This window comes from Lepisma saccharinum, chromosome 9 (assembly GCF_977018435.1).
Source record: "Lepisma saccharinum chromosome 9, izLepSacc3.1, whole genome shotgun sequence".
Classification (NCBI taxonomy): domain Eukaryota; kingdom Metazoa; phylum Arthropoda; class Insecta; order Zygentoma; family Lepismatidae; genus Lepisma; species Lepisma saccharinum.
The window spans coordinates 42,741,373-42,766,160 of record NC_139237.1 but is presented as its reverse complement, the minus strand read 5'-3'; the positions used below and the strand labels follow the sequence as shown (position 1 = coordinate 42,766,160).

General features: G+C 36.9%; 1 protein-coding gene across 6 annotated transcripts in view; it reads right to left on the bottom strand.

The window, feature by feature from the left end:
- Positions 1 to 24,788, bottom strand: part of LOC145992033 (uncharacterized) — a 280,869-nt gene that overhangs the window by 73,843 nt on the left and 182,238 nt on the right. The window contains exon 4 of one of the 6 annotated variants that reach the window (XM_083128150.1): positions 2,864 to 3,159. The exons of 4 other annotated variants lie outside the window; for them this stretch is intronic. In XM_083128150.1, coding sequence (XP_082984276.1) covers positions 2,922 to 3,159 — 238 coding nt within the window. In that variant the 3' untranslated portion in view covers positions 2,864 to 2,921. Of the gene's footprint in view, positions 1 to 2,863; positions 3,160 to 17,237; positions 17,604 to 24,788 lie in introns of those variants that run through there. One more of the 6 variants, XM_083128129.1, reaches the window with a different exon arrangement.

Below are 24,788 nucleotides of genomic sequence, written 5' to 3'. Positions count from 1 at the left end.
CCAATACTTTTATAATTCCAATTTAAAATAACAAAGGCTAGTTATTACATATGTATGTATGTGTGTGTTTAGTATTGTTACATTTTGTAGATATGTATTTTTGACAAGGGGCGACAATGCAACAATGTATCACAACTTTACAGATTTTTTATAGATCAGTGACAATCGATCAGATGTTTCAAATATGAGAAAAATATCATGAGAAGCTAAGAGTAAGACGATCGTCCCCCCCCCCCCCCCATGTTGAAAAATGAGATCATGCCTCTTCAACCTCCTTTAAACTAAGGCATCACAAAAGAATAATTGGCGACTTACCAGCCCCGGACACGACATCTAAAAAACTCACAGTAAAACTGTAATGTAAACCCTACCTCTTCTCTTTTTCGTCCTTTAACAAAGAGAATAATAAATAATAAAAACAATATGTAAGGAGAGAATGATAACTTGCCAGTCTCTTGCTTATATATCAGGTGATTGATTTCAGTACAGTGATATTCCAACTTGACTTTGCTTTTGACATACATACTTTCGGCACATGATTTCTAAAAAAGTATTAAATGCTTAGTACTATGCCTTGGCATGGAAGGAAATCCAAAACCCACCGCTACACTTTCCAGAAAGTAAGTGCCATCAACTGTCGTTCAAAGAAAATTATTCCCTTGCCGCGTTTCCTGTGGCGAAACATGCCTGTTGAAACCCAGTTATGCAGGTCAGGACAAAAGTCTAAAGTTGGAAAGGAAAATGGGGATTAGCCAAGGTATTTGATTGGTTGATTTGGTGTTTTAAGTCCACTTTATGCACAGTAAGGCTAATCGGGACTGGACCTACAGTTTAAAGTGGGATCCGAACCACTTGTACCTCCACCGGGTATCGAACCCGGGACCCCTTGATTACAAGGCGACGACGCCCACTGCGCCATCGGGGAGGCCACCCAAGGTATTTGAATTTCCAGGAATATGTTATGTACTAAGTCTGAGACACGAGCACCAGTAACATGGGTGATGACTGTTTTGACTACAGGAGGTCTCTAAACAGAGAAATGTCCACAATACACCAGGCTACCGGGACCTCATTGGGATTATTGTGACATGAGACTACATCTGTAGGAACAAAGCCTGGTAGACTTCAAAGGAACTCCTATGAGGATAATTTCTTGTTACTCTTGATTTGCAAGATACTTGACTGCGAGTTTTATTTGTATACGGATCTTTGTCACGTACTTGCTGTTCATGGAACTTGAGTCCATGTTCAATTAACAAATGCACAAATACGTATTTTTCATTTTTCTTCAAAGCCAAATGTAAGTTTGAAAAGGTGAACGAACCTTTTAATAGAAACAAACGTTGGTTTTGGACGCACTTCTAGTGACTTAAAAACAATGGTATCGGCTGGTATCGGTAAAAAAAAAATCAATCGATACTTACTGATACCGATACATCGAGATTATTAGAGCCCTAATTAATATTATATGGAAATAAACATACTGCATATCCAGCCAAAGATTAAATCCTGTATTAGGCTACTATATCTGTCGATTCAAATATCGTAAAATTATGCTTCCTTAACAAAAAATAACAATAGTAAAATTAGCAACAGGGGAGGCAATGCTATTACTCTTATAGCACCAAGGCGAACATCCATGAGGAAATAGGGGCCTCCCCGATGGCGCAGTGGTAGCATTGGTGCCTTGTAATCAAGGTGTCCCAGGTTCGATACCCGGTGGAGGCACATAGTGGTTCAAATCCCACTTTAAACTGTAGGTCCATTCCCGATTAGCCTTTCTGCGTATAAAGTGGACTTAAAACACCAACTCAACAACAAGCATGAGGAAATAAAGGAGGGGGGGGGGTTTCTTTTAGTTTCTATAATTTCCAAAGCTACAGATATCTTATAACAAAAACAAAAATAAAGGTAACCAAATATACTTCATGTGGGTAGAAATTTATTGTTCAAAATACTGTACTGAAAAGTACAGAAAATAAATTTGCAGTCATGTATTAGTAGATCAGTTGGTAGGCCAATTAATCGGTACACTGAAATGATACTGATAGAAACTCTATTATTGAAAGCAAAGCATTTCAGAGCAATGGGTTACAAAATTGGAGTGAATTATAATTGATATCATCACTGTTGTCATACATATACTGAACATGCATGGACCATAACATTAAATAAACAATGAATTCAGTTGTTGTATTTATTCAATATCACTATCAGTTTTCATATAGTAAACTGTTTTCAAATTAAATGTACAGGCTACGGAAAATATAAGACAAATTATCCATCACCATGTTCAATCATTCTCTATTCTGCAGTGTGGGGTTCAAGAATTGAAACAAAAAGTATGAATAAGCAGAGAACAACCTCTGCTCCAGCACAAGTGTAATTTTGTTCCCTAGAAACACATAAAGTAAAGAAAGAATAAAAATAATGAAAATAACACTAGACAGTTTGTCTAATTTGTAACTTCTGGCTTGTAACAATGTCAATTAAAGTCAATGGGATTGTTCCAACCCAGAAACGTCCGTGACCGTACAACACCCATGCATGCCATAAAAATTTTAAAATTTCAATTCAAATAAGTAAAATAGTTACAGATTTACTTTATTGGAAACAACTACTACAGGTAGAATTTTATCTTAGATATGCCATTAATGGAATGTATCATTAAGAAATTACATGTAGTTACATAAAGGTTTTCACCCAATATAGTATATTATCTTCAGAAAAAGCAAAATTGTTTACACAACCATGGCATTAATACACTTTGATTCAGAACAAATGATGAGCTCATACTTTCAACATGTGGCAACTTGTAACAAACAGTTTAGGTTTTCAGGTTCTCCATTATTGTCTTACAAGTTAATAATGCCAACATTAACAGTTCATGAGATTTGCATCTTGTATGGAATTAGTTAATTTCACAAATGTGCTTTCATGTGGTATTTCAAGCCATGTTTGTGTTTGTAACGTCTGTAACAATGGGGACATGAGTAAGGCTTTTCTCCTGTATGTACACGCTCATGCCTCGTGAGTTCATATTTAGAATAGAATCTTCTAGAGCACCAAGTACAAATATGTTTCCATCCATGAGGTTCCACATGTCCAAAACTTCTCAGGATTTCTTCCAGTACTGGAGCAGATCCAGCAGACATGGGACTGGAAATAGAAGAAAAGTTATCTGTGTTTACTACATGCCCATACTAGATTGATTGATTGATTTGGTGTTTTAAGTCCACTTTATGCACAGTAAGGCTAATCGGGACTGGACTTACCGTTTAAAGTGGGATCCAAACCACTATGTGCCTCCAACGGGTAATGAACCCGGGACCCCTTGATTACAAGGCAACGAAGCTACCACTGCGTCATCGGGGAGGCCCCATGTTCATACTAGAATTATATGAATCATCTATATGTGGTGGGCAGATACATGGGGTTAAAAAATAAATCAAATCTTGTACCAAAATAAACTGAACTTCAGGTTCAAATTCAACACATAAAATTACACTACCACATGTGAAATCTCAAATTTGATTTTGAAATTCAACACTTAAAATGCAAAATTAAAATTGCTATATTTTTCTTTAAAAATAGGCCCATTTTTCTAATGTTTCTCATGAAATTAATCATTATCCTGGTATTGTGAATAACTTGGGAGGTTAATTCAGAACCAAGAAATAAACTATAAATTTTCAATTGTTTCATAAAAAATGCACTTAACATTCCATGAAATAATTTGAAATAAATATTTTAGTCATTAGGGCGTCTGACTACCATGCACGAGACCCAGGTTTGATCCCTGGCAGGGGAAAACCGGGAATTTTTCCACCTGTTCAAGCAACTCTGGCACCCACCCAGCATCGTATAAAGTGGGTAACTGAAGGAAAAACTTGGGGGTAAAGGCAGCCAGGGGCATGGTGCTGATCACATCACCTGCACCTTCGGCCGTGACCATGAAAGTATGGGTCCCTAACTCCACACCTCCTATATGCCTTCACGGCATGGTGCAAAACACAGTGGAGCACTTTATATTACTTTTGTTTAAATGTGATTCTTACATTCTGTTTCTGTCACAAACTATTTTGCATATCTCTGTCTGCAGCTATATTTGACTTACTAGGCTAGGATTTTCATGACTTTTGGAAAGGGTGATGTGTTCCCTAAATACACTGCTCTCCATAAATTAAGCAACAAATGGTGATCATCCAATAGAATCAAACACAAGGCCGAAGGGTGTACATATTTTATTTTTAACGAAAGAAACAAGTGTACCACGCCTTACAGAACAGAAGAAACACAAAACAAGGTACACTTGTGGGCAAAAGAAATGAAATGTACGCATGGAGCATCACAGGTGGTAAACGTTGGAGACGGAAAGTGACCGTTGTCTGACGCTAATAAGGGATATGATCACCGCACGCAGCAATGCATGCCTCACAATGCCGCCGCATGCTGCCAATAAGGTTGTCCACCAACTCATTGGGTATGAGGGTCCATTGTTGGGAGATAGACAGTTGAAGGTCTTGGAGTGTTTGTGGAGGGGGCACAAGGCCAGCGAGACGTCTCCCCAGAGCATCCCACATGTGTTCAATGGGGTTAAGGTCCGGGGAACGGGATGGCCACACCATGCATTGAATATGGTGTTCGTCCAAGAACCGATCGACTAGTCCTGCCCTATGGGGACGGGCATTATCGTCCTGCAGAATGAAGCCTGGACCTCGTTCTCGTGCGAAGGGTTCCACATAACGTGCAAGGACCTCATCCCTATAGCGCTGACCTGTCATGGTGCCACGTGGGAGGATATAGAGGTCAGTAAGTCCACCAATAGAAATGCCACCCCATACAAGCACACCTCCACCACCATATCTGTCCCTTTCAACAATATTGGAGGGATGGTAACGAGTTCCTGCCTCTCTCCAGATTAATCGGCGTCGCGTATTACTGTCCAGTGAGAACCTGGACTCATCAGTGAAGAGAACGGACCGCCACTGGTCCAGTGTCCAGTTCACATGTTCTCGTGCCCAACGTAAGCGGGCTGTCTTCTGACGCTGGGTGAGTAATATACACAACACTGGTCTCCTGGCATACAACCCACCCTCGTGTAGCCATCTGCATACTGTACTCGTTGACATAGGCCGTCCTGTGACAGCAATAGCTGCTGCACGCACTTGGGTAGCTGTTGAGGACCTGTTACACCGACTTGTCAAACGGATATATCGGTCATCCCTGACCGATGTCACACGCGATCGACCTCCACTGAAACTCCGCGATGCATTTTGCGTTCTCTGGAACTTGTTCCATAACCTGCTGACAACTGAACGATCGACATTGAGCCACCTGGCCACTTCGACCTGACGCTGCCCTGCTTCTAGTCTACCGATGGCACGCCACCGTAATTCATCAGCCAAATGATGCCTGGTTGCCATATTCGACCCTTTCTGCGCACTTGACTCACCTCTGCACTCTCCAGATAGAGACACACACCTCTTCCGTGCACGTGCGTCTTCGACTCCAATACCTGGTACGCCAGAAATCCGTGCGAGGGCACGATGATCGCACTTTAAGACTCACCTGTTTTCCCTAACGCATTCGTTGCTTTCTTTCATCGTGCCCACCACTCTTCTTCTCTTTTCTCCAACTGTTTTCTCTTTTACCTCACACTTTCTTGTTGTTGCGTAATTTCTGGGGGGCAGTGTATATAGAAATTCATATTATGAGGAAACTAATTAAATTAAGGTGCTTCTTAAGGGCATATTTTGGCATATTTAGCCATTTCTGCATGATAGAGCATATTTTGATGCATTTTCGGTCATATTTGGCATATTTTCGCTTTTTAAAGAAATATACAGTCATTTTCGAAGTAGATTCATTCTTACGCCCAGGTTCACTCGAGGTTCGTTTTTTTTTATTTTTTTATTTTTTACTGCAACAAAATCTTTTTCATTTTCATTTGAAAAGTTACAGAAAGTATTCATTGTAGATTGCAACTCAGGGCCCATAAAGTGAACTAAAAATAGTACGAATGTGAAAATATCTCAGCATTTAGATATTGATGTTTGAAACAGTCCAGTTATAAGTGCATATTTTTCAAATTATAGTGCATATTTTGTACAATTTTAGGTCATAAGAGCATATTTTATTTTGCATATTTTGGTGATTTTTTAGGTCATAAAAATCCTAGCCATAATCATCACAATAACCTTGAAACTTAGATGCCACACTTATTACAGTTACTGCTGTATACCATATTAGTGACTTGCAGAAAGAGGTAGTTCTTCTTTATCCTGTCCACTTGTTACTGTTGACCTGCTGACTCAATGGCTGAGCATGTTAAGTGACTGATTTTCGAGCTCACCACCCAAAGTTCACACGTTCAAGTCACACCCTGTAACGTTCTACTAATATACCATTTTAGGAAGGCATGTGGAAAGGTCCGGGAGTAGGAAATTACAAAGCGTAGAACGTACAATAGTTTTTATGTTTGAAGCACTTAGCACGAGGTTACGAGCAGCTGTCCTCGTTCGAAACGAACTTCACAATCAAGAGACTGAATTGACTCATTATTCGGACGAACAATCTGGAAGTTTGCAAATTTGTCCTTTTATAGCAAGATGCACATTCCATAGATAACACTTACAAAATATTCGTGTAAAGATCTAACTACAACTATCCTATGCACTAAACTACATCACCACCACCAATATTTCTGTACATGACCATAGTTGCATTTTACCTTAAGTTCTGGATACATCATGTAACAAGATTTATGTTAATATCAAACTTAATCAGTTCATTCAATTTCATTACGTAGATATTTGAACAACAAATTTAACAACTTCACAATAGCAATAACACGTCCATTTCAACAAGTAATATGTGGTACACGTTGCAATTTTCATTATGTTCTCATAACAGAACATAATGAACATACATACGTATACATCAACCTGCATCCGCAATCATATTTGCATTTAAGAATTTACTGCTTTAGGTTTTCTTTCAGTTCAATTGTTGTTAGACCTATACCCATCTCATAATATAGATGCTCAGAATTTAATCTATGTACGTATTCAATTTTATCCCCATAATTTAATATGCATGGGTATTTTTTGTGTTCTTTTCATTAATTTCATCAAATCACCATTCATCCTCATTGTCGCAATTAGCCAAAAGGGGCAGAAAAGCAACGCTAAATAACAAATATGAAACTCATTACAGCCATGTTGTCAACCTTTTCACTTAACACTACCAGGTTTTATTTCATTCAATTTTTAAAAACCTTAAAATTTGAAATCAAACCACACACAATCAGAAAGAGAATAAAAAAAAAATCACTCCTCTCATCAACCTTCATTCTAAGACCAGACAGAATACCCACTCATTTCGAGAATCCATATTTTCTGACTTCTCCATATTTTTCCCTGTACATTTTTAACAAGTTCCAAAACACAATGTAACGATTTACTGTGGATCTCAAGGCAGCTATCAGACTGAAGTGACAGGCAAAAAGGAGTTTACATACAGGAGTTTCATACTGAAGTGAAAAGTGACAAGCATCATGACCACAAACTAGACGTACTGGAATAGATGCTTTTCCCTCCAGTCGCCAGCTAGCCTTTAATGTGTACCAATAGACAAACAAGACATGATGCGCTCTAGTGAAGAAATGGCTCAGTGTGTCAGACATGCAAGCAACAATCAACACATGCAGCTTGTCATGTCACTCCAGTACAAAACATATTTATTTCCAAAAGTTTCTTTTCCCAAGTGTCAAGTGGTGCCTATTACTTGTCACTTGGGTCTGAAGGCTCCCTGAAGTCCCATCAGTTTTGTAGTTCTGGAAATACAAGCACCTGCCATTCAAGCATCAACAATCAAGCCTTATGCAATATTGTAATTCAAGAGTATTATTTCAGAGAAAGACAAATCTGAGTTACGGACAAATGAACGGACTGATATAATACAGCACTTATGTCACATGAAACATAAACATGTATATGCATAAACTTCGAACACAATATGTTGCTCATTAAAATATTGTCATTTATTAATTTGAACTTAACATTAAATGAACACTGAGTTTCAGTTTGTGTTTTTTAAGTCCACTTGATGCTTAGATGATAATCAGAACTAGGCATACAGTTTAACATGTAAAGACATGCTCATGGGTAATTTTATTAATTGTGTGATTCAATGCAAATGTTCAAAATTAATAAAATTATATTGATCAAACAAGCTACTATTATTTACATGCCTTAAAACAATTAAAAATCTGACTTAAGAAGTATTTTTTCTTCTGAGTACTTTTACCCAGTGTGTCTTCTAATGTTATGGCAGGGAGCATTCATCTTCGCATCCCTTTTCTCTCGTCTTTTCTCAATCTTATCTTTGCATAATGAAATAGAAACATTCAAACTTAATAAAATTAGATTAATCAATCAAGGAATTAATATTTACATGCTTCAGAACAATTAAAGTTATGAGTAAAGAAGCAATTTTGATTGTGGGTATATTTTACCCAGCATGCATCCTTAAATCCTAGTGGAGATAACGTGTCCTGCCAGGTTAAAGTTGGATCCAAAACCACAATTTGCCTCCACCAGGTATCAAACGTGGGACCTCTGTATTACAAGGCAACTAAGGAACCACTGGACTTGATTGTTACATTTATTGAACACAATTTTCAGATTTTATTAGTACAATTGTTTCCAAAAGTAAATATATGGAAATGAACAAGTTCAATTTAGTTCAAACATCAGCATATTATTTTTTAAAAACTGTAATTTAAGATGATATTCAAGAAAATGTTTTCACAAAAAAAAAAAGTAGTGCTAAATAAATACCCTATGACGTCAGAACATGTAGCAACTTGTAACAATTTCGTATTACAGTTTCTTCACTGTATCTTACAAGTTAACAACACTGCACAGTAACTGTTCATAATATTGCATTTTCCTTACTGAATATTGAATTTAAATTAGCTTTAATTTTGCACATGTGATCTCATGTGGTATGTCAAATCTTGTTTATGTTTGTAACGTTTGGAGCAATGGGAACATGCATAGGGTTTCTCTCCTGTATGTACACGCTCATGTCTCTTAAGTTCATAATTAGAATAGAATCTTCTAGAGCACCAAGCACAAACATGTTTCCATCCATGAGGTTGCACATGTTCAAAACTCATTATGATTTCTTCCAACACTGAAGCAGATCCAGCAGACACTGGACTGGAAATAGAAGAAAAGTTATCTATTTTTACTAAATGTTCATACTAGAAATCTATGAATCATCTATATATAGTACCTAAATGATTTGAACTTTGGGTTCAAATTCAGTACATAAAACAATATTTCAATGTCATATAATGGTGAATAAAATCTCAAATTTGATTTTGAAATTTAATACTTCTAATGCAAAATAAAAATTTCAATCTTCATATTTATAATATGTTTGCCATAAAATTAATCATTATTCTAGGAATTTTTAATAGCTTAAGAAGATAATTCAGAATCAAGAAAGTGTTGTGTTAGCAAATAAACTAAAACATTTTCATCAATTCATGAAAAAAGTGCACTTCCCATTCCATGAAATAATTTAAAATAAAAGTGTGACTCTTACATTCTGTTACAAATTATTTTGCATGTATTTGTCTGCAGGTATATTTGACTTAATTTACCATGTGCATGATCATCACAATAACCTTGCATCTCTTCTGAAACTCAGATGATCATTTATTACAGTTATTGTATACCACATTACCAAGTGGCAGAAAAAAACAGTTCACCTTTTATCTTACCCACTTATTATTCATATTTGCTGGTTTGATGGCTGAGGATGTTAAGTGTTTTCAAGGTTTGAGCCACTTGTCACTTCAGTGTGTAACTCCCATGTAATGTCCAACTTGTCACTTCACCTCAGTATGGGTGTTCCTTGTGTGCATCCCTTCAATAATTCCATCTAGTTATTACTCAACCTTATCATTGTGATTAGCCAAAAGTGAAAGAAAAGCACTGCTAAATAACAAATATGAAACCCATTGCAACCATGTTCTCCAGCCTTTTCACTTGCAGTATTGCAGTACTGCTACATACAATTTGACATAAAGCAGCACACAATCAAAAACAGAATACAAATCTCACCCTCTCATCAATTTTCATTCTACCAGACAGCATATCCATACCCACTCATTCTGAGAAACCATGTTTTCCAGTTTCTCCAGTTTTTCATGAATCTTTTAAACAACTTTCCAAACCACAATAAAGTGATTTGCAACAGATCTCAAGGCAGCTTTCAGACTGAAATGACAAGCAACAAGGTAACAAGTGAAAAATTACACGCTTTTGATTTAGTTTATTTTACTTCACATTTCTTCCACTTTCGGCTAATTGCAATAATGAGGATGAGTGATGATATGATAAAACTGATGAAGAGACACTCACAAAGAACACCTATGTCCAGGCAGGAATTCGAATCTGGGATAACAGGCACCGCAGTGTACTTTGCTAAACACTCTACCACGGAGGCTGACATATTACTTGTGGGTTTCACATTTAAGTGAAAAGTGACAAGATTAATGGGCACAAACCACACATACCAGAATAGACACTTTCTTACCTCCAGTATGAAAATAAACCTTCACTGTCCATGCACTACCAATATGACCAAGGTGACATGATGCACTCTACTGACTGATATGCGAGCAAAAATCAACATGTGCAGCTTCACATGTCAAGTGACAAGTGTTGCCCATTGCTTGTCATTTGGGTCTGAAAGCTCCCTATATGTTTCATCAGTTTTGCAGTTTTGGAAATGAAAGCACCTGTCATTCAAACATGAACAATCAGGCCCCATACACCAAAACTATTTCAGAGAAAGACAAATTAGGGGCAAATGAATGAACTAATATAATGCAGCACGAAACATAAAACATATTTGTGCTTGAACTTCAAACACAATATGGTGCTTATTTAAATTTTGTCATTTATTAATTTGAAATTAAAATTAAATAAACACTGATATTGTGTTTTTCTCTTTTAAGTCAGCTTGATGCTTAGATGCTAATCGGGACTGGACCTACAGTTTATAGTGGGATCAGGAACCACTATGTGCCTGTACTGGATATCGAACCTGGCACCCTTTTTTTATAATACAATTAAAGAATGACTAAACTTAGTTGTTGCATTTATTGAACACAATTTTCAGTTTGTATTAGTACAATGTTTCCAAAAGTAAATACATGGAAGTGTATAACATAAATTCAGCATAAACACATCAGCATATTATCTTTGAATAACTGAAATTTCAGAAGATATTCAAGAAAATGTTTTCACAAAAAGAATTGCTATATCAATACCGTATAATGTTAGAACATGATTGAGCATATTGAAACATTTTCATTTTCCAGTTTCTTCACTGCACAAGTTAACAGCACTGCACAGTAACCATTCACAATATATCGCATTTTCCCCACTGAATATTACATTGAAATGAGTTTTAATTTTGCATGTGTGATCTCATGTGGTATTTCAAATCATGTTTGTGTTTGTAACATCTGGAACAAAGGGAACATGCATATGGTCTCTCTTCAGTATGTACACGCTCATGTCTCTTAAGTTTATATTTAGTAAAGAACATTTTTGAACACCAGGTGCAAACATTTTTGGCTTCCTGAGGTTGCACATGTTCAAAACTCATCATGATTTCTTTCAGCAATGGGGCAGAAGCAGCAGATGAAGGACTGGAAATAGAAGAAATGTTTGTATATAATGCTTATACCAGAATTCCACAAACCATCTATATACGTAGTGTGTAAAAAAAATTTACAAAGAATAGAATTCTGAGTTCAAAGCTGATTTATAAAATAGTACTTCAATGTTATCTTGAATAAGATCTAAAATTTGATATTTCCACAGCTTATAATTATGGACCGCACCATGTCTGGAAAGTGAAGAAACACAGGTCAACATGCAACGACATAATTTTTATTTTACATAATTTCCACTACAAGTGAATTACCTAAATATATTTTACTTTTCAACATAGTTGAACACTTATTAAGTCTGGGAAGCAGCTTCTGCATCCAAGAGTCATAGAAGTTTGCTGCTTGCCTGTTGAACCACACCATGACTTCTTTTTTTGCCTTCTTATTGGCTGTCAAAGCTTTCCCCATCAAGATTCTTCTTTAGATGAAGAAACAAGTGAAAGTTGTTGGCCTCGAGATCCAGATTATATGGAGAATGGTCCAATACTTCTCACTTGAATCTTTCCAGAAGTACAATGATGGAATTGACAGTGTGGACCTGAGCATTGTTGTAAAGCAGGCAGACACGACATGTCAACTGTCCCTTCCTTTTATTTTGAATGGCCACTTCAAAGCTGTTCTAGGATCGCATTAATTGTTCTGCGATGAGTCATGTCCCAGAAAATTGAAAGCATATTTTTTGGCTCAAATTAAAGTTATAATTTTTTTAGTGTTGGGAGTGTCTGTATGGTGTCATTGGAGTGACTGTTGACTCAATTCAGACGTGTTGCATTAATACACATTTCACCTCTACAGTCACAACAGAGTCCAAAAACTGGTCTCCCTCCTCTGCATAGCATGTGAGAAAGTTGCACATGGAACCTACCCGCTTCATTTTGTGATCGTTCATTAACATTTTCAGCATCCAGCACATGCACAATTTTCTCTAACCTAATTTTGCAGTCATGGCCTCATGACGACCTGTAATCTTAGACTCTTTGGGAATGAGGTGATGTAATTTTCTTATCTTCAAATGCCAACTTGCATTAATTTCTTAAATGTTGTGAAGGTCATCATAAACTGGCTGAGGGTCAATGGGAAACGTTTCTCCCAGCTTCACATAGCAGCAATTAACGTGCCCTTTTCTTCAAAACTACACATGATATTTCATTTCTGCCTTCTTTGTTCATTTCCATACATAAGAAGGTAAGACATTTGAATTATAAAACAATATATCCAGTGTTACTTATGACAAGCAGAGTTTGAAAAAAGTCCTCAGTTTTCCTGTGATATATGAGGGTCATTTGGAAAGTAACTTCCATTTGGGTATAAAAGGAACACCAGGATGGTGAGAGTTTTTATTATATACAACTGAAAGAGACACCTCTAAGCTATTTTTCTACATAAGCACCGTTTCTGTTGAGATACTTGTCATATCGGCTAACAAGGTTTACAATACCCATGTCAAAGAAATCTGCTGCCTGTGCATTCAGCCATGCAGTAACACTGTCCTTGAGCTCACAGCAGATTGGTTGGTTGGTTGCTGTTGGTTCCGTTTCACTCTAGCGTGTGAAAGAGTGGGGTTAACGATGTGCAGCTGTGTAGCCTGGCTCACAATGAGTCTGGCAGTACAGGTGTGAGGATTCTTAGGCGAGTTCCCGCTCTCATACAGCTGAACAAAATGGCCACTGCAATTGAAAATCCTGCCGACTGCTAAATGCATGCAGTGATTCGCTTTTTGTGGGCCAAAAAGGTGAAAGCGGCTGAAATTCATCGGGAGATTTGTGCCAGATATGGGGAGAACATCATGAGTGACAGTGCTGTTCGGCAATGGTGTTGTGCTTTCAAGGATGGACGAACGAACATCCACGACGAGGCAAAGATTGGATGCCCTTCAATTGTGACAAATGAACTGGTCTCCAAGGTGAACGACAAAATTCGTGACAATCGGCAGTTCACAATTACCGAACTGTCAGATGTCTATCCACAAGTGTCCCGATTATCACCTCTTTCCACAAATGAAGAAGTGGCTAGGGGCACAGCACTTCAACAATGACCAGGAGCTCAAGGACAGTGTTATTGCATGGCTGAATGCACAGGCAGGTGATTTCTTTGACATGGGTATTGTAAACGTTGTTCGCCAATATGAAACAGTGCTCATGTAGAAAAATAGCTTAGAGTTGTCTCTTTCAGTTGTATATAATAAAAACTCTCACAATGTCCTGTTGTTTCTTTTATACCCAAACGGAAGTTACTTTCGGAATGACCCTCGTATTTCACTTTTACATGTAATAATGAGAACAAACAAAAAAAAACAACACTGTAATAACATGTGACAATTAGGGTTCCAGGGGCGAAGGTCCAATTTTCACAATTTCCTGAAAATTACGACTTTCAAAATTGTTGCATAATTTCCACTTTTTGGTCAAAATTGGAAGACAGGCACATTACATTTTCTCAAAAACTCAAAGAGTGGTCTCTTGTGATTCCCTCCAAAATTGGTCCATTAGCATCCAAAGGGATTTTCTTCTTCTTCTTCCATTAACTTTCATTATTGGGAGGTACAATATATAAATGTCACCTCTGCTAAAAGCCCTGGCTTTCTGAAGGTAAACAAAACCAATTTCATCTGTCAGCGGCAATTAGTTCCTAAGCTACGATTTTTTTATTTTTTTTTTTACGCTGCAGGAAGTTTGAAAAGCAGGTGCTTCAATAGTTCCAGGCTGGAGAAGTTAGACACATGTGCGAGGCTCCATCTGCTAAAGGTTAAAACAAAATATGTTTCAGTATGTTTCCGTTATTTGTTATGAAGGAGGTGGTAACACAGACAATTGTGAAGAACTTTTTCCAACACAAAAGCAATGCAATACTATCTGCACTTCAGTTGCCATCAATGTAAAGACAACAAAACCAGTGCATCTTGAACAGTTTCTTGAAAGAAAGCAACACAAGGATAAGAAATAAATTTACTCTGGGTATACTAACCATATTTAGAACATTATATATGTATTACTACATGTTCCTTGTACTTCAATTCTGAAGAGAAGCTTCTGCTACATTTCACGCAGAAAAATGGCTTGCTTTTCACATGAAGCTTCAGATGCCGTCTCCAGTGGTGATTCAATTTGAAGCGTTTTGTGCATATGTGGCACACAAAAGGTTTCTCCCCCGTGTGCACTCTCACATGACTCAGAAGCTGAGAACGGTACACAAAGCACTTGCCACACCATCGGCAAACATGCACAGTCTGTAGGTTTGTTCTCCCCGATTCAGAGCTGAAAATGAAATGAAAGCTTCAATTAAAATTGACGTTTCAGAATTTCCACTTCTTGTATTAATATCGACTTTAACACATTCCCACCAACTGATTGATGTTAAAATTATTTTCTGGGTTCCCACTTACTTAAAACAAATAGTTAGCACTCCCAACTTTAATGCAAATGATCCTGGTCCACGAGCTTCAAATTCTCGATTTTTATCCTGCTTTGAGTGGTCAATTAGGGAGGTATTGAAACAGACTCAGATCTAGAGGCTAGACAATCAATGCATTGACGAAGTTTTGGAAGGCCTTGATTCTCAAACAGCAACTGTGCTTTAAAGTTCAGTTTGTTCACTGCCCTACAGACAATAGGAAAAACCCTGAATGAGTCTTGTCATGGCAATATAACCTCTGTACAACTGAGCAATACTTACAGTGTCCCTAATGTCATCTTGCACATGCACTAGTCTTGATAGAGTCCACAAATACTGGATGATACATTGGTATTTTAAAGTTTGTGCTACCTTGACGCTGTCTGTGCTTCTATTGACTTTATTGTCTGGTAAAGTGGGGGAATCCTTCCCCAAAGACATTGCCAGCACAGTACATGGCATTCAAAAGAATTTGCCTTGAGGAAAAAGAACAAGAGAATCTTATCATCAAATGACATTGAGATTACAGAGAGGGTAAGAAAGAGAAGGGGAGAGAGATGGCTTCCCGTGTCTCCTCTCTATCTCTTTTACATGCCACTTTCTTTTTTCCTAGATGAAAGAGAGAGGGAGAGAAAGAGAAAGTGAGGAAGAGAGAGAATGTGTAGGAAGAGATAGAAGGGAGACACATACTCACTCTCACTCTCTCTCTCTCAGAAAAATAAGGCAGTATAGGGACTTCAGTGTGAATAATAAGAGAACAAAACTAAAATATCATTATATCGGCCTTCTTAATCTTCCATAATTAAGTCTTCAAATTGGAATTGGAAATGTTATTTTAAGCCTCTTTTATACACAAAGGCAAATCAGGACTGGACCTACAGTTGGGATTCGAACCATTTTGTGCCTCCACTGTGTATCAAACCACGGACCCCTTGATTACAAGGTGAGGGCATTACCACTATGCCATCGAATTTAGTTTTCAAAGTATAATATTACAGCACTTGAATGTTATTTTGAAAGTGCACCACTTTCATATGGCAAAACATTCTTATATTCCCATATACTTTAAATAAATAATAAATAAGTAAATATATATCTAGTCACTCAAAGAAAACAGATTTTTATATGTATTCTACTTGATTTATTCTAGAGAAGTAGTTCACAAATTGTGTCAGGTCATCAGTGCTAAACTTTCTTCTGCAATCTCTACCTTACTTTGCACAATAATAGCTATATATTTGGCTTTGAACTAAATAGCATTTAAAGATATAATATTTTAGAAACAAAAAAAATGACAAGAGGGACCATGGGTCCAATTATTCCATAAAGTTTTGTGTGTTGTTTGATGGAATGTCACCATGTTAAAAAAAATTGAATTATCCAAAATTAGAATGAACAAATACATGCATTATTAAAGAAAATCATTAGAACATAACTACTACAGTATAAAGAAATATAATGTAATCAAACCGATGTAATAATATATTAATTATGCTGCATCCCATATATGTAATCAAGTGTATGTATTTGTACTGTAATCAAACTAATGTTATATGTAACAAAATGATGTGCTCTATACTGCTGATGATAGAAATATGGACAATGTAGTCAACAGAATGAGAATAAATTACAATTACAATAATGAACATGCAGTGGACCTTACCGTCAAAATTACCGAAGTGGCAAGCAATTAGTGACATCAGCCCCTTCAGTCTGTAAAGGAAGGCTTCACTGTGGACGTGCAACCAACAGACTACACAATGCACACTATTGGGAAAACAGCTCAATTCATGTAGCATGCAAGCAACAAGTCACACATACAGCTTGTGTCACTTCATGATGAAAGGTTGTATTTATTTCTGAAGGTTTGTTTCCAACTGACACATCATTTGTTGCCTATTACATGTCACTTGCCACTTCTGACTGAAAGCTGCCTAAGTGAAAATTGTTTCGTGTTTTGTTTAACTGTAGTTAAAAACTCAGGTACATAATGCAAAAGAAAATACAGACAAGAATTATTTGGCATATTGTTCTTTACTTAACACCTTTACTGCTACACATACATCTTATACAAATCGAAGTCCAAGTCAGGGACTACAATAATACTTCCATGTGCCAGAATTATGCTGAATCTTCGGCTGAAGTTTCATGTGTTATTTTGTGCAAAGTAAATAACTGCTCCGAGGCAAAACTCCTTCCACATACTTTGCAGTAGAATGATCTGTCTGCATGGAGCACAAGATGGCGTTTCAGGTTATTCTTCTGAGCAAACTGTTTCTCGCATATGTTACAAGTATATGGTTTTTCTCCAGTATGTTTTCGAATATGTATTTTCAAATGCGAGACTCTATCAAATACCATGCTACACCAAGAACATGTATGATTCTTTGCATGTTGCTTTGTAGTTTGAAAATCAAGAAAGACGTGGTCCTCTACAACTCTCGGAATGGAGCTGAAAATAAAATAACATCAGTTTATAACTATTCTTTCTTTTCTTAATAATAACAATAATATTAATGATTAATTATATATTTAAAAAGCAACTCATTTTGGCATATTGCTGTTGAAGACTTCAATAATATGTAATGGTGGCACTCTGACTCAGGTATAATGTAACATTTTTATTATGAAGAGATGTTCTTGGAAAATTAAGCAAGTTGGGAGTCAATGCAAATTTGTAGGTTTTTTGCATAAGAGGATCCCAGTGAGCAAACCAATTAGGCACCATGTCTTGTTAACTGTGGCCACTCAGTCTGGTTTCACTGAACACTGCATTTCCCCCTGGGCTCAGGTATAAATGACCACTTACAGGGATTTTTTGCAGCACTTCATAATCTGAATCTACCTTGGGCAGTGCTTATTTTTAAATTAAGAATGTGTACAGGTCATGTTTTAGTTAATCAACATTTATTTATAATTATCTGGATGCTTTACAGCTATGTTTAAAAACATAAGAATGCCATGTAAACACTCATAACTAGGGAACGGAACTTTAGGTAAATAAATGTTTTTTTCTGCGATAAGATAGAGACCCTCATTTTTGCCAAAATTCTGATCATAGCCTTTTATGTCAACACAGCAAATTTTATTTTACATAAAAACACATGTTTTCCAGTTTTCCGTATGTAAATACATACTTTGCGAATTTTCATTTTAAATACATAAAATCGCTCATTTACTTCAGCTACCTCGAAATCCTCGAAGGAAAAATGTGATCACCTCTCTCATATCGAGAATGATAGGTTTGTTTTGTCTTTGAACATGCTCGCTGGCAGACTTCTGGCGCATCACCTACGATGCTATTGGGGTAAAATATTAACCCCCCTGGATCTAACCCTCAAGTGCTAATGTCTAAATGTACAGACATTTTTGGGAAAAATCAAGGTTTTCAAACTTTGTGCCAAATTGCACGTGTTTAAGAAGGTGAAGGAGAGGAAGAGGAAGCTTTGAAAAACTTCAGCGTTAGTGGCATTTCATGCTTCAAATATGCAAGAATTGTTTCTTGTGACGTGGAGCGACCTTTCTCGCAATATAAGATGCTTTTTAGAGATAATTGTCACAGATTTCCAATGGAGAATTTGGAAAAACTATGGTGATCCACTGCAACTCTTCCAAGAAATAGCTCACTAAGAGGTAAGCATTTAGAAACTGATTTCAGGTATTTAAAATGCATGTAATATTTTGTTTCTGTTACCAATTATTTTTTTTTTATTTTTTTTTCAACATTTATGACACATAAAAAAATAAATATTTCTGAGTTTTTTAGCACATAAAGTTCCGTTCCCTACTCATAACACTCCCAACTATTTAGACAAATTAAGTTTCAAGGACCTCGTAAAGTCATAATATCATAAAACCAGAATGGACAATACCATTAAATAAGAAGTCAATAGTGCTTTGAAGAAAGTGAGAGATATTAATCAACAAGTTAAAACATATATAGCAGACTTGAACTCGGCAACTGTGGTTAGAAATCTCAAAAATATGTGGTGTGAGCTAATAAAATAACGACGACGACTTCATATAATTCTCAATTGACATAATAAGGCCCCTGTGTATAGTGACACCAATTTTGCATGTATCGAGAAAAATGTCTATTCTTGCATTATATGATACTCATGTATAGTAAGTACACTACATAGCCCTCCCTGATGGTGCCTTGTAATCAAGGGGTCCCAGGTTCAATACCCGGTGGAGGCACATAGTGGTTTGGATGCTACTTGAAACTGTAGGTCCAGTGCCGATTAGCCTTACTGTGCATAAAGTGGACTTAAAACACCAAATTAAACAAACAAGTACACTACATAAACAGACACAAACACATCATTTTAGTATCACTCTTCTCAGATCTGAAGGCCTTAATTTCCCACTTCACTTCCCACTATTACAATTTCCAGAAGATTAATCATCACTATACACTAAAAAGTATGTTGGTAGTGTTATTTTTTACTCTGAGCAAGTATGCTGGTTGTACAGGTAAGCAAATACTTAAGAGAAAGCTTCAAAACATGGCCAGGGAAACAAAGAAGAAAAGATATTAGTGCAAAGTGAAGTCTGCTGTAAGTACAGTGAAGGTAAAGTGAGCACCATCTGAAGGCAGTATTAGGAATAGAGGCAAAAAACGACTTCTGCATGTTTGCACCTCAGACATACCAAATGGAATGAGAGCCAAACTGAGCTATAAGAAAAATATGAAGGACACTACAAGGAGTTCTGTTTCGGAGTTGGTTGGGCTAGGAAATTGAATCAAAATGTTGTATTGGAAACAGAACCACATGTAAGTTCCTCTTTTGTTTGTTATATCTTTCTTACAGTGAAATAGTAGTTCTGCAAACATTCAATAAATGTTAAACTGAATCATGCAGGCATGGGAGGTCAAACGAGGCAAATTAGTTATTGGAGGCCTGAGAATTGATTTTACTGTTGCTGAAATCATAACAATATAAGGAAGCAATACAATTTAAATTCATGATTAGGGAATAAAAGATGTGGTAGTATACATGTGCTTCACTTACATCACAAAACTTGTATTGTGGCTTCGAGGGGTCCGTGGTATAACCCACCCTCGATTTCGCAGGATTTTTTTTTTCTTATGAAGATTATGTGTTGCTAAGTGTGAAGAAAGAAATTCTGGAGTGCGGAAATATGTATTTAGTACTGTACAGAAATTTATAGTTGAGATATAGCCGTTTAAAGTTGCGAGGTGGAAGTTTACTTGCGGCCATGTTAGTTTCGTAGCACCCGTACTAAATGTCACGAAAATTGCTGTCAAAATTTGCCGCCGATTCCGGGCTCTGCCCCTGGGGTAATTAACCTGGCACCTTAAACCGCTATCGCAGCAACGCCTCCGCTTCGCTCCGCTCTGCTCCGACTACCCGCCTGTCTCTATAGAGTTATTTTGGAAGGCATGCTAGAAACTGGCCGAACCACCTGTCCCAACACTATTTTCACACTGACACATGAAGGTACAAAAAAAAATTAAGGCTAAAATTTAACCTCAGAAGATAACTTACCTCTTTCTTCCAAGGCCAGTCACTGAATTGTGGGTTGAAGTCAAATTTCAAAGTTCAAAAGAGAAGTAAGTCGTATAGTCATTCTTGCCCTTTTCCACAGAATACTACCCTCTTATTCCGTTCCATCATAAAAATAAGAAGTCGCAAATTATCCCATCCCACAAGTCATTCAGAAAATACAACCCTCCTCTTTACGGCCTGCAGTTGCCAAAAAAAAATGTGTACCATGTTCCACAAGATAACATATTTACACATGCTGAGGATCACAAATCAATTGTAATGTCTGAAATATCCAACCCGCCAATAAATCACAATAACATATCACAAATTATCCCATTCCACCTGCCAATACATCACAATAACATATCGCAAATTATCCCATTCCACAACTCAATCATAAGAAGAAAAAGAGAATATGTAGACGTGCACCTGAGACGTGAATCCAAGATGCACAGCCATGATGGAAGCCCTGGAAAATCGCAAGAACGTTACGTAGGTACGGAATTTAAATATTAAAAAATGTAAGTTTCGTAGCACGTAGAACTCCCAAAAATTACTTTCTGCGCTCCATAATTTCTTTCTTCACACTTAGCAACACATAATCTTCATAAGAGAAAAAAAATTCCTTGCGAAATCGAGGATGGCTAAGACAACCACAGAGCCGCTTCGAGTAGTCATGATTGTGGCCAGATCTTGTAAGCTAGTGGAATTCAGGCAGGCAGGTGGGAGATACTAACACAGATATTTGTGATTTAAAACAAATGTGCGGATGTAACCAACACTACATGGTGGATATTTTCCTTGCAATCAACTAATAACATTGGTTACAAACATGACGGCTGTGCACATCCTGATGTCACATGAAACCCACCTATATTAAATACATGTAAGCGAAATAGCAACTTTATCTATGAGACTTACTTGTGATGATTCTATTAATTTTGGTGGCCCTTCACTATCTACTTGGGAACTTGTTATGCACGCTGGCACACAAACAACAGGAACAGCAGCAAAGCAACACGTTTCCAAGGGGATGGTGACAGACAGGGGGCACCAACATTAATAAAACCATTACAGATAAGTCTCACAGGTAAAGTTAGTATTTTGTTTACAGGTATTTAAAAATTTCAAGTGGAAAATTAAAATTTTATCTGGGCTCAAACCGGCTCTTAGCCTGGTTGTTAATATTTGGCCAAGAGTGCAGATGTAGGTGCTGCATATGATTGGTCTGCACTGGATACCTCCCTGACAAAAAGCATATAAGTAGGTTGACTTCCATCTCTACACTTTAATCTGTGAAGATGAGAATGACTACTCAGAACTCACCCAGTCAATTTTCTGAGAAAATGCCTTCACAGTTTCTCACTAGCAATGCTTCAATATGTACTTATCATTAGTATGCATTTGTTAATAATATGTACGTACCAGTCATTCTGATATACATGATACTACGCATGTCAAGTCTATTATGTGCCATATTGATTGATTTGGTGTTTTGAGTCCACTTTATGCACAGTAAGGCTAATCGGGACTGGACCTACAGTTTAAAGTGGGATCCGAACCACTATGTGCCTCCACCGGGTATCAAACCCGGGACCCCTTGATTACAAGTCGATGACGCTACCACTGCGCCATCGAGAAGGCACATTATGTGCCATATTATCAAAAAGGAACAATCCTGTAAATAATCCAAAAACATTTTTGCATATAAAATCCCATACTATTTTCATCATACATCATTTCACCTTATACTCGGTTAAGTCTAACTCAAATTCAGATCTAACAGTCCTAACTGGTCAATCACATAACAGGGTGTCTTACTTTTTGTGAAACCATTGTAATAGATCTAAAACTATTAGATGTGCCATTCTAGCAGATATATTTATTAAGTTCTGATGATGCAAGTGACTGACACTCATAGCAGTGAGCTGAAGACTCTAACAGAATCATGGTCTCTGCTGTCCTAAGCATTGGTGTCTACAGAAGCTCTCTGGGTATGAGAATTATTTCGTACAAAATCTCATAATGTACCACAACAGGATGTTCCACATCTCTTATCTAAGTTAACTGCATGAATTCAATATAATTCGCAATGAACAAATAACATCATTTCTACAATAGATATCCATATTTTCTTTTAGCACAATAAAACATACATAAGAAAGACGATAATCAAGGCATAAGGTGAATTTATGTGTTTTGGTCTTATTTGCACTACTTTTCTACCTCCGTAGGCTAATCATAATGATGGGAGATGGTTAGATGAAAGGGCACTCACAAAGTAAGGCCAGTGCATAGGATATGACTAGAAACCCAGAACTGCATTTGGACCAAGATGGCAAATTACTATACTACAAACATTACTATAAGTTGTTTTTTTTACATATATTGTTATTATAAATGAAGAAAGTGTACATCTTTTTGTAATATACAAAGTCTTGTATCCCTACTTTAATTAAAATACATTGTGGTATTCAGTATAAAAGTTGTCTTTCAACAATGAAGTTCAATTTAAAAGAGAGAGAAATAGCATTAATTCTCACTCCAAAGATCTTATCTTACCAATAGTCTCACAATAAATTAAACTTCTTCATACTGTGTTTATTTTAGCTTAGACGTAATTACCAGGCAGGTGCAGGAAACACAGTATTCGAGACAGATAAAAAGTTGGGTCTAAGTGAGACCAACTTCCATGCTCTAGTAGTTGATGTAATGATCTTCAGAGGTAGGAATCCAGTCCAAAGAACAAAGGATGTTATACAACTAAGGGAGCTTTCAGACCAAAGTGACAGGTTACAAACCACAAACGAGAAGACAACACTTGTCATTTTCAAAGGAAGCTACAGAAATAAATGCAATGTTTCAAATGGGAGCAGAATGATAAGCTGTGCATGTCGCTTGTCACTTGTGAGCCACTTGGACTGGGCAGATTTTTCAATAGTATAGTTCCTATTCTCTCAGTCTGTTAATCGTGAATACATTTCTTTTATAGACTGAAAGGAAGAGTGTCTATTTTGGTACATGCAGTTTGTGGTTTGTCACATGTTGCTTGTCACTTCAGTCTCAAAATTGTTTAAGAATAAAAAAAACAGTACCATTCAAATATTACTTTATTAAGAGATGATTCAATTAAAATTAAAATAATAATAAAAATATTTGCCTACATTGATCTTCTGCAGGTATACAAGTAATCCCAAAACATAATTATTGTAGAACAACATGAAAGTAAAAAGCTTACCGAGAGACCATCAATTATCAATTAAATGATGAAAACGAGATCCAATTTGATTGATTGATTTATTGATGTTTATAGTATGGGCACATCATAACATAGGATATATGAGGGTAAATCAAAAATTTTGTTTTCGCATGAATAAACAAAGACTGGGTGTGTCTGATGTCACCACCTGTATACTTGGAGTGGCGTGGAAGTAGGAGTATCCATCACTGCCGCATTCAGTCGAGTGTCGCGGAGCAAAAAGGTCACACGTATGGATGCACAACTCCATGAATGCACCAACGAGAAACAGTATGTCATAGTGCGCTTCTGTGGTCAGAGGAGTCAAACCGACAGACATCCACCGTCAGCTGTTAGCGCAGTATGGAGCAAGCACCATGACTCAACGAAAGGTGTATGAGTGGGTGGACTGCTTTAAAACGGAATGCACAAGTGTAAAGAGCGAAAGTCAAAGTGGATGCCCAAAAACAGCAGATGTGGTTTCATGAGCAACCAAAAATCTTCTTCGCGGACGGGACACAGAGGCTGATTGCACGATACCAAAAGTGCATTGCTGTGCAGGGGGCATATGTGGAAAAGTTATGTGTAGTTCTTCTTCTTGTGTGGAAATAAAGATTACTTTTCGATTTACCCTCGTATTTGCCCATCATAAAATATTAGGATAAGCCTCTAACTAAAACAAAATTGAAGGTAGGTCCCAAACAAGAAAATAAAATGTCTTATAAGAACTAAAACTATACTGTCTCTGAGGAATAAAATTTTCTTAAGTAGCTGAAGTCTAGGTTTAGGATGTATTTTTCATTCAAGCTTTCGCCACATAATGTGATAACAAGAATAATTGAAGTTAAAACATAGGAAAGGTAAGTTTGGTTAAAAAGAATAAAAC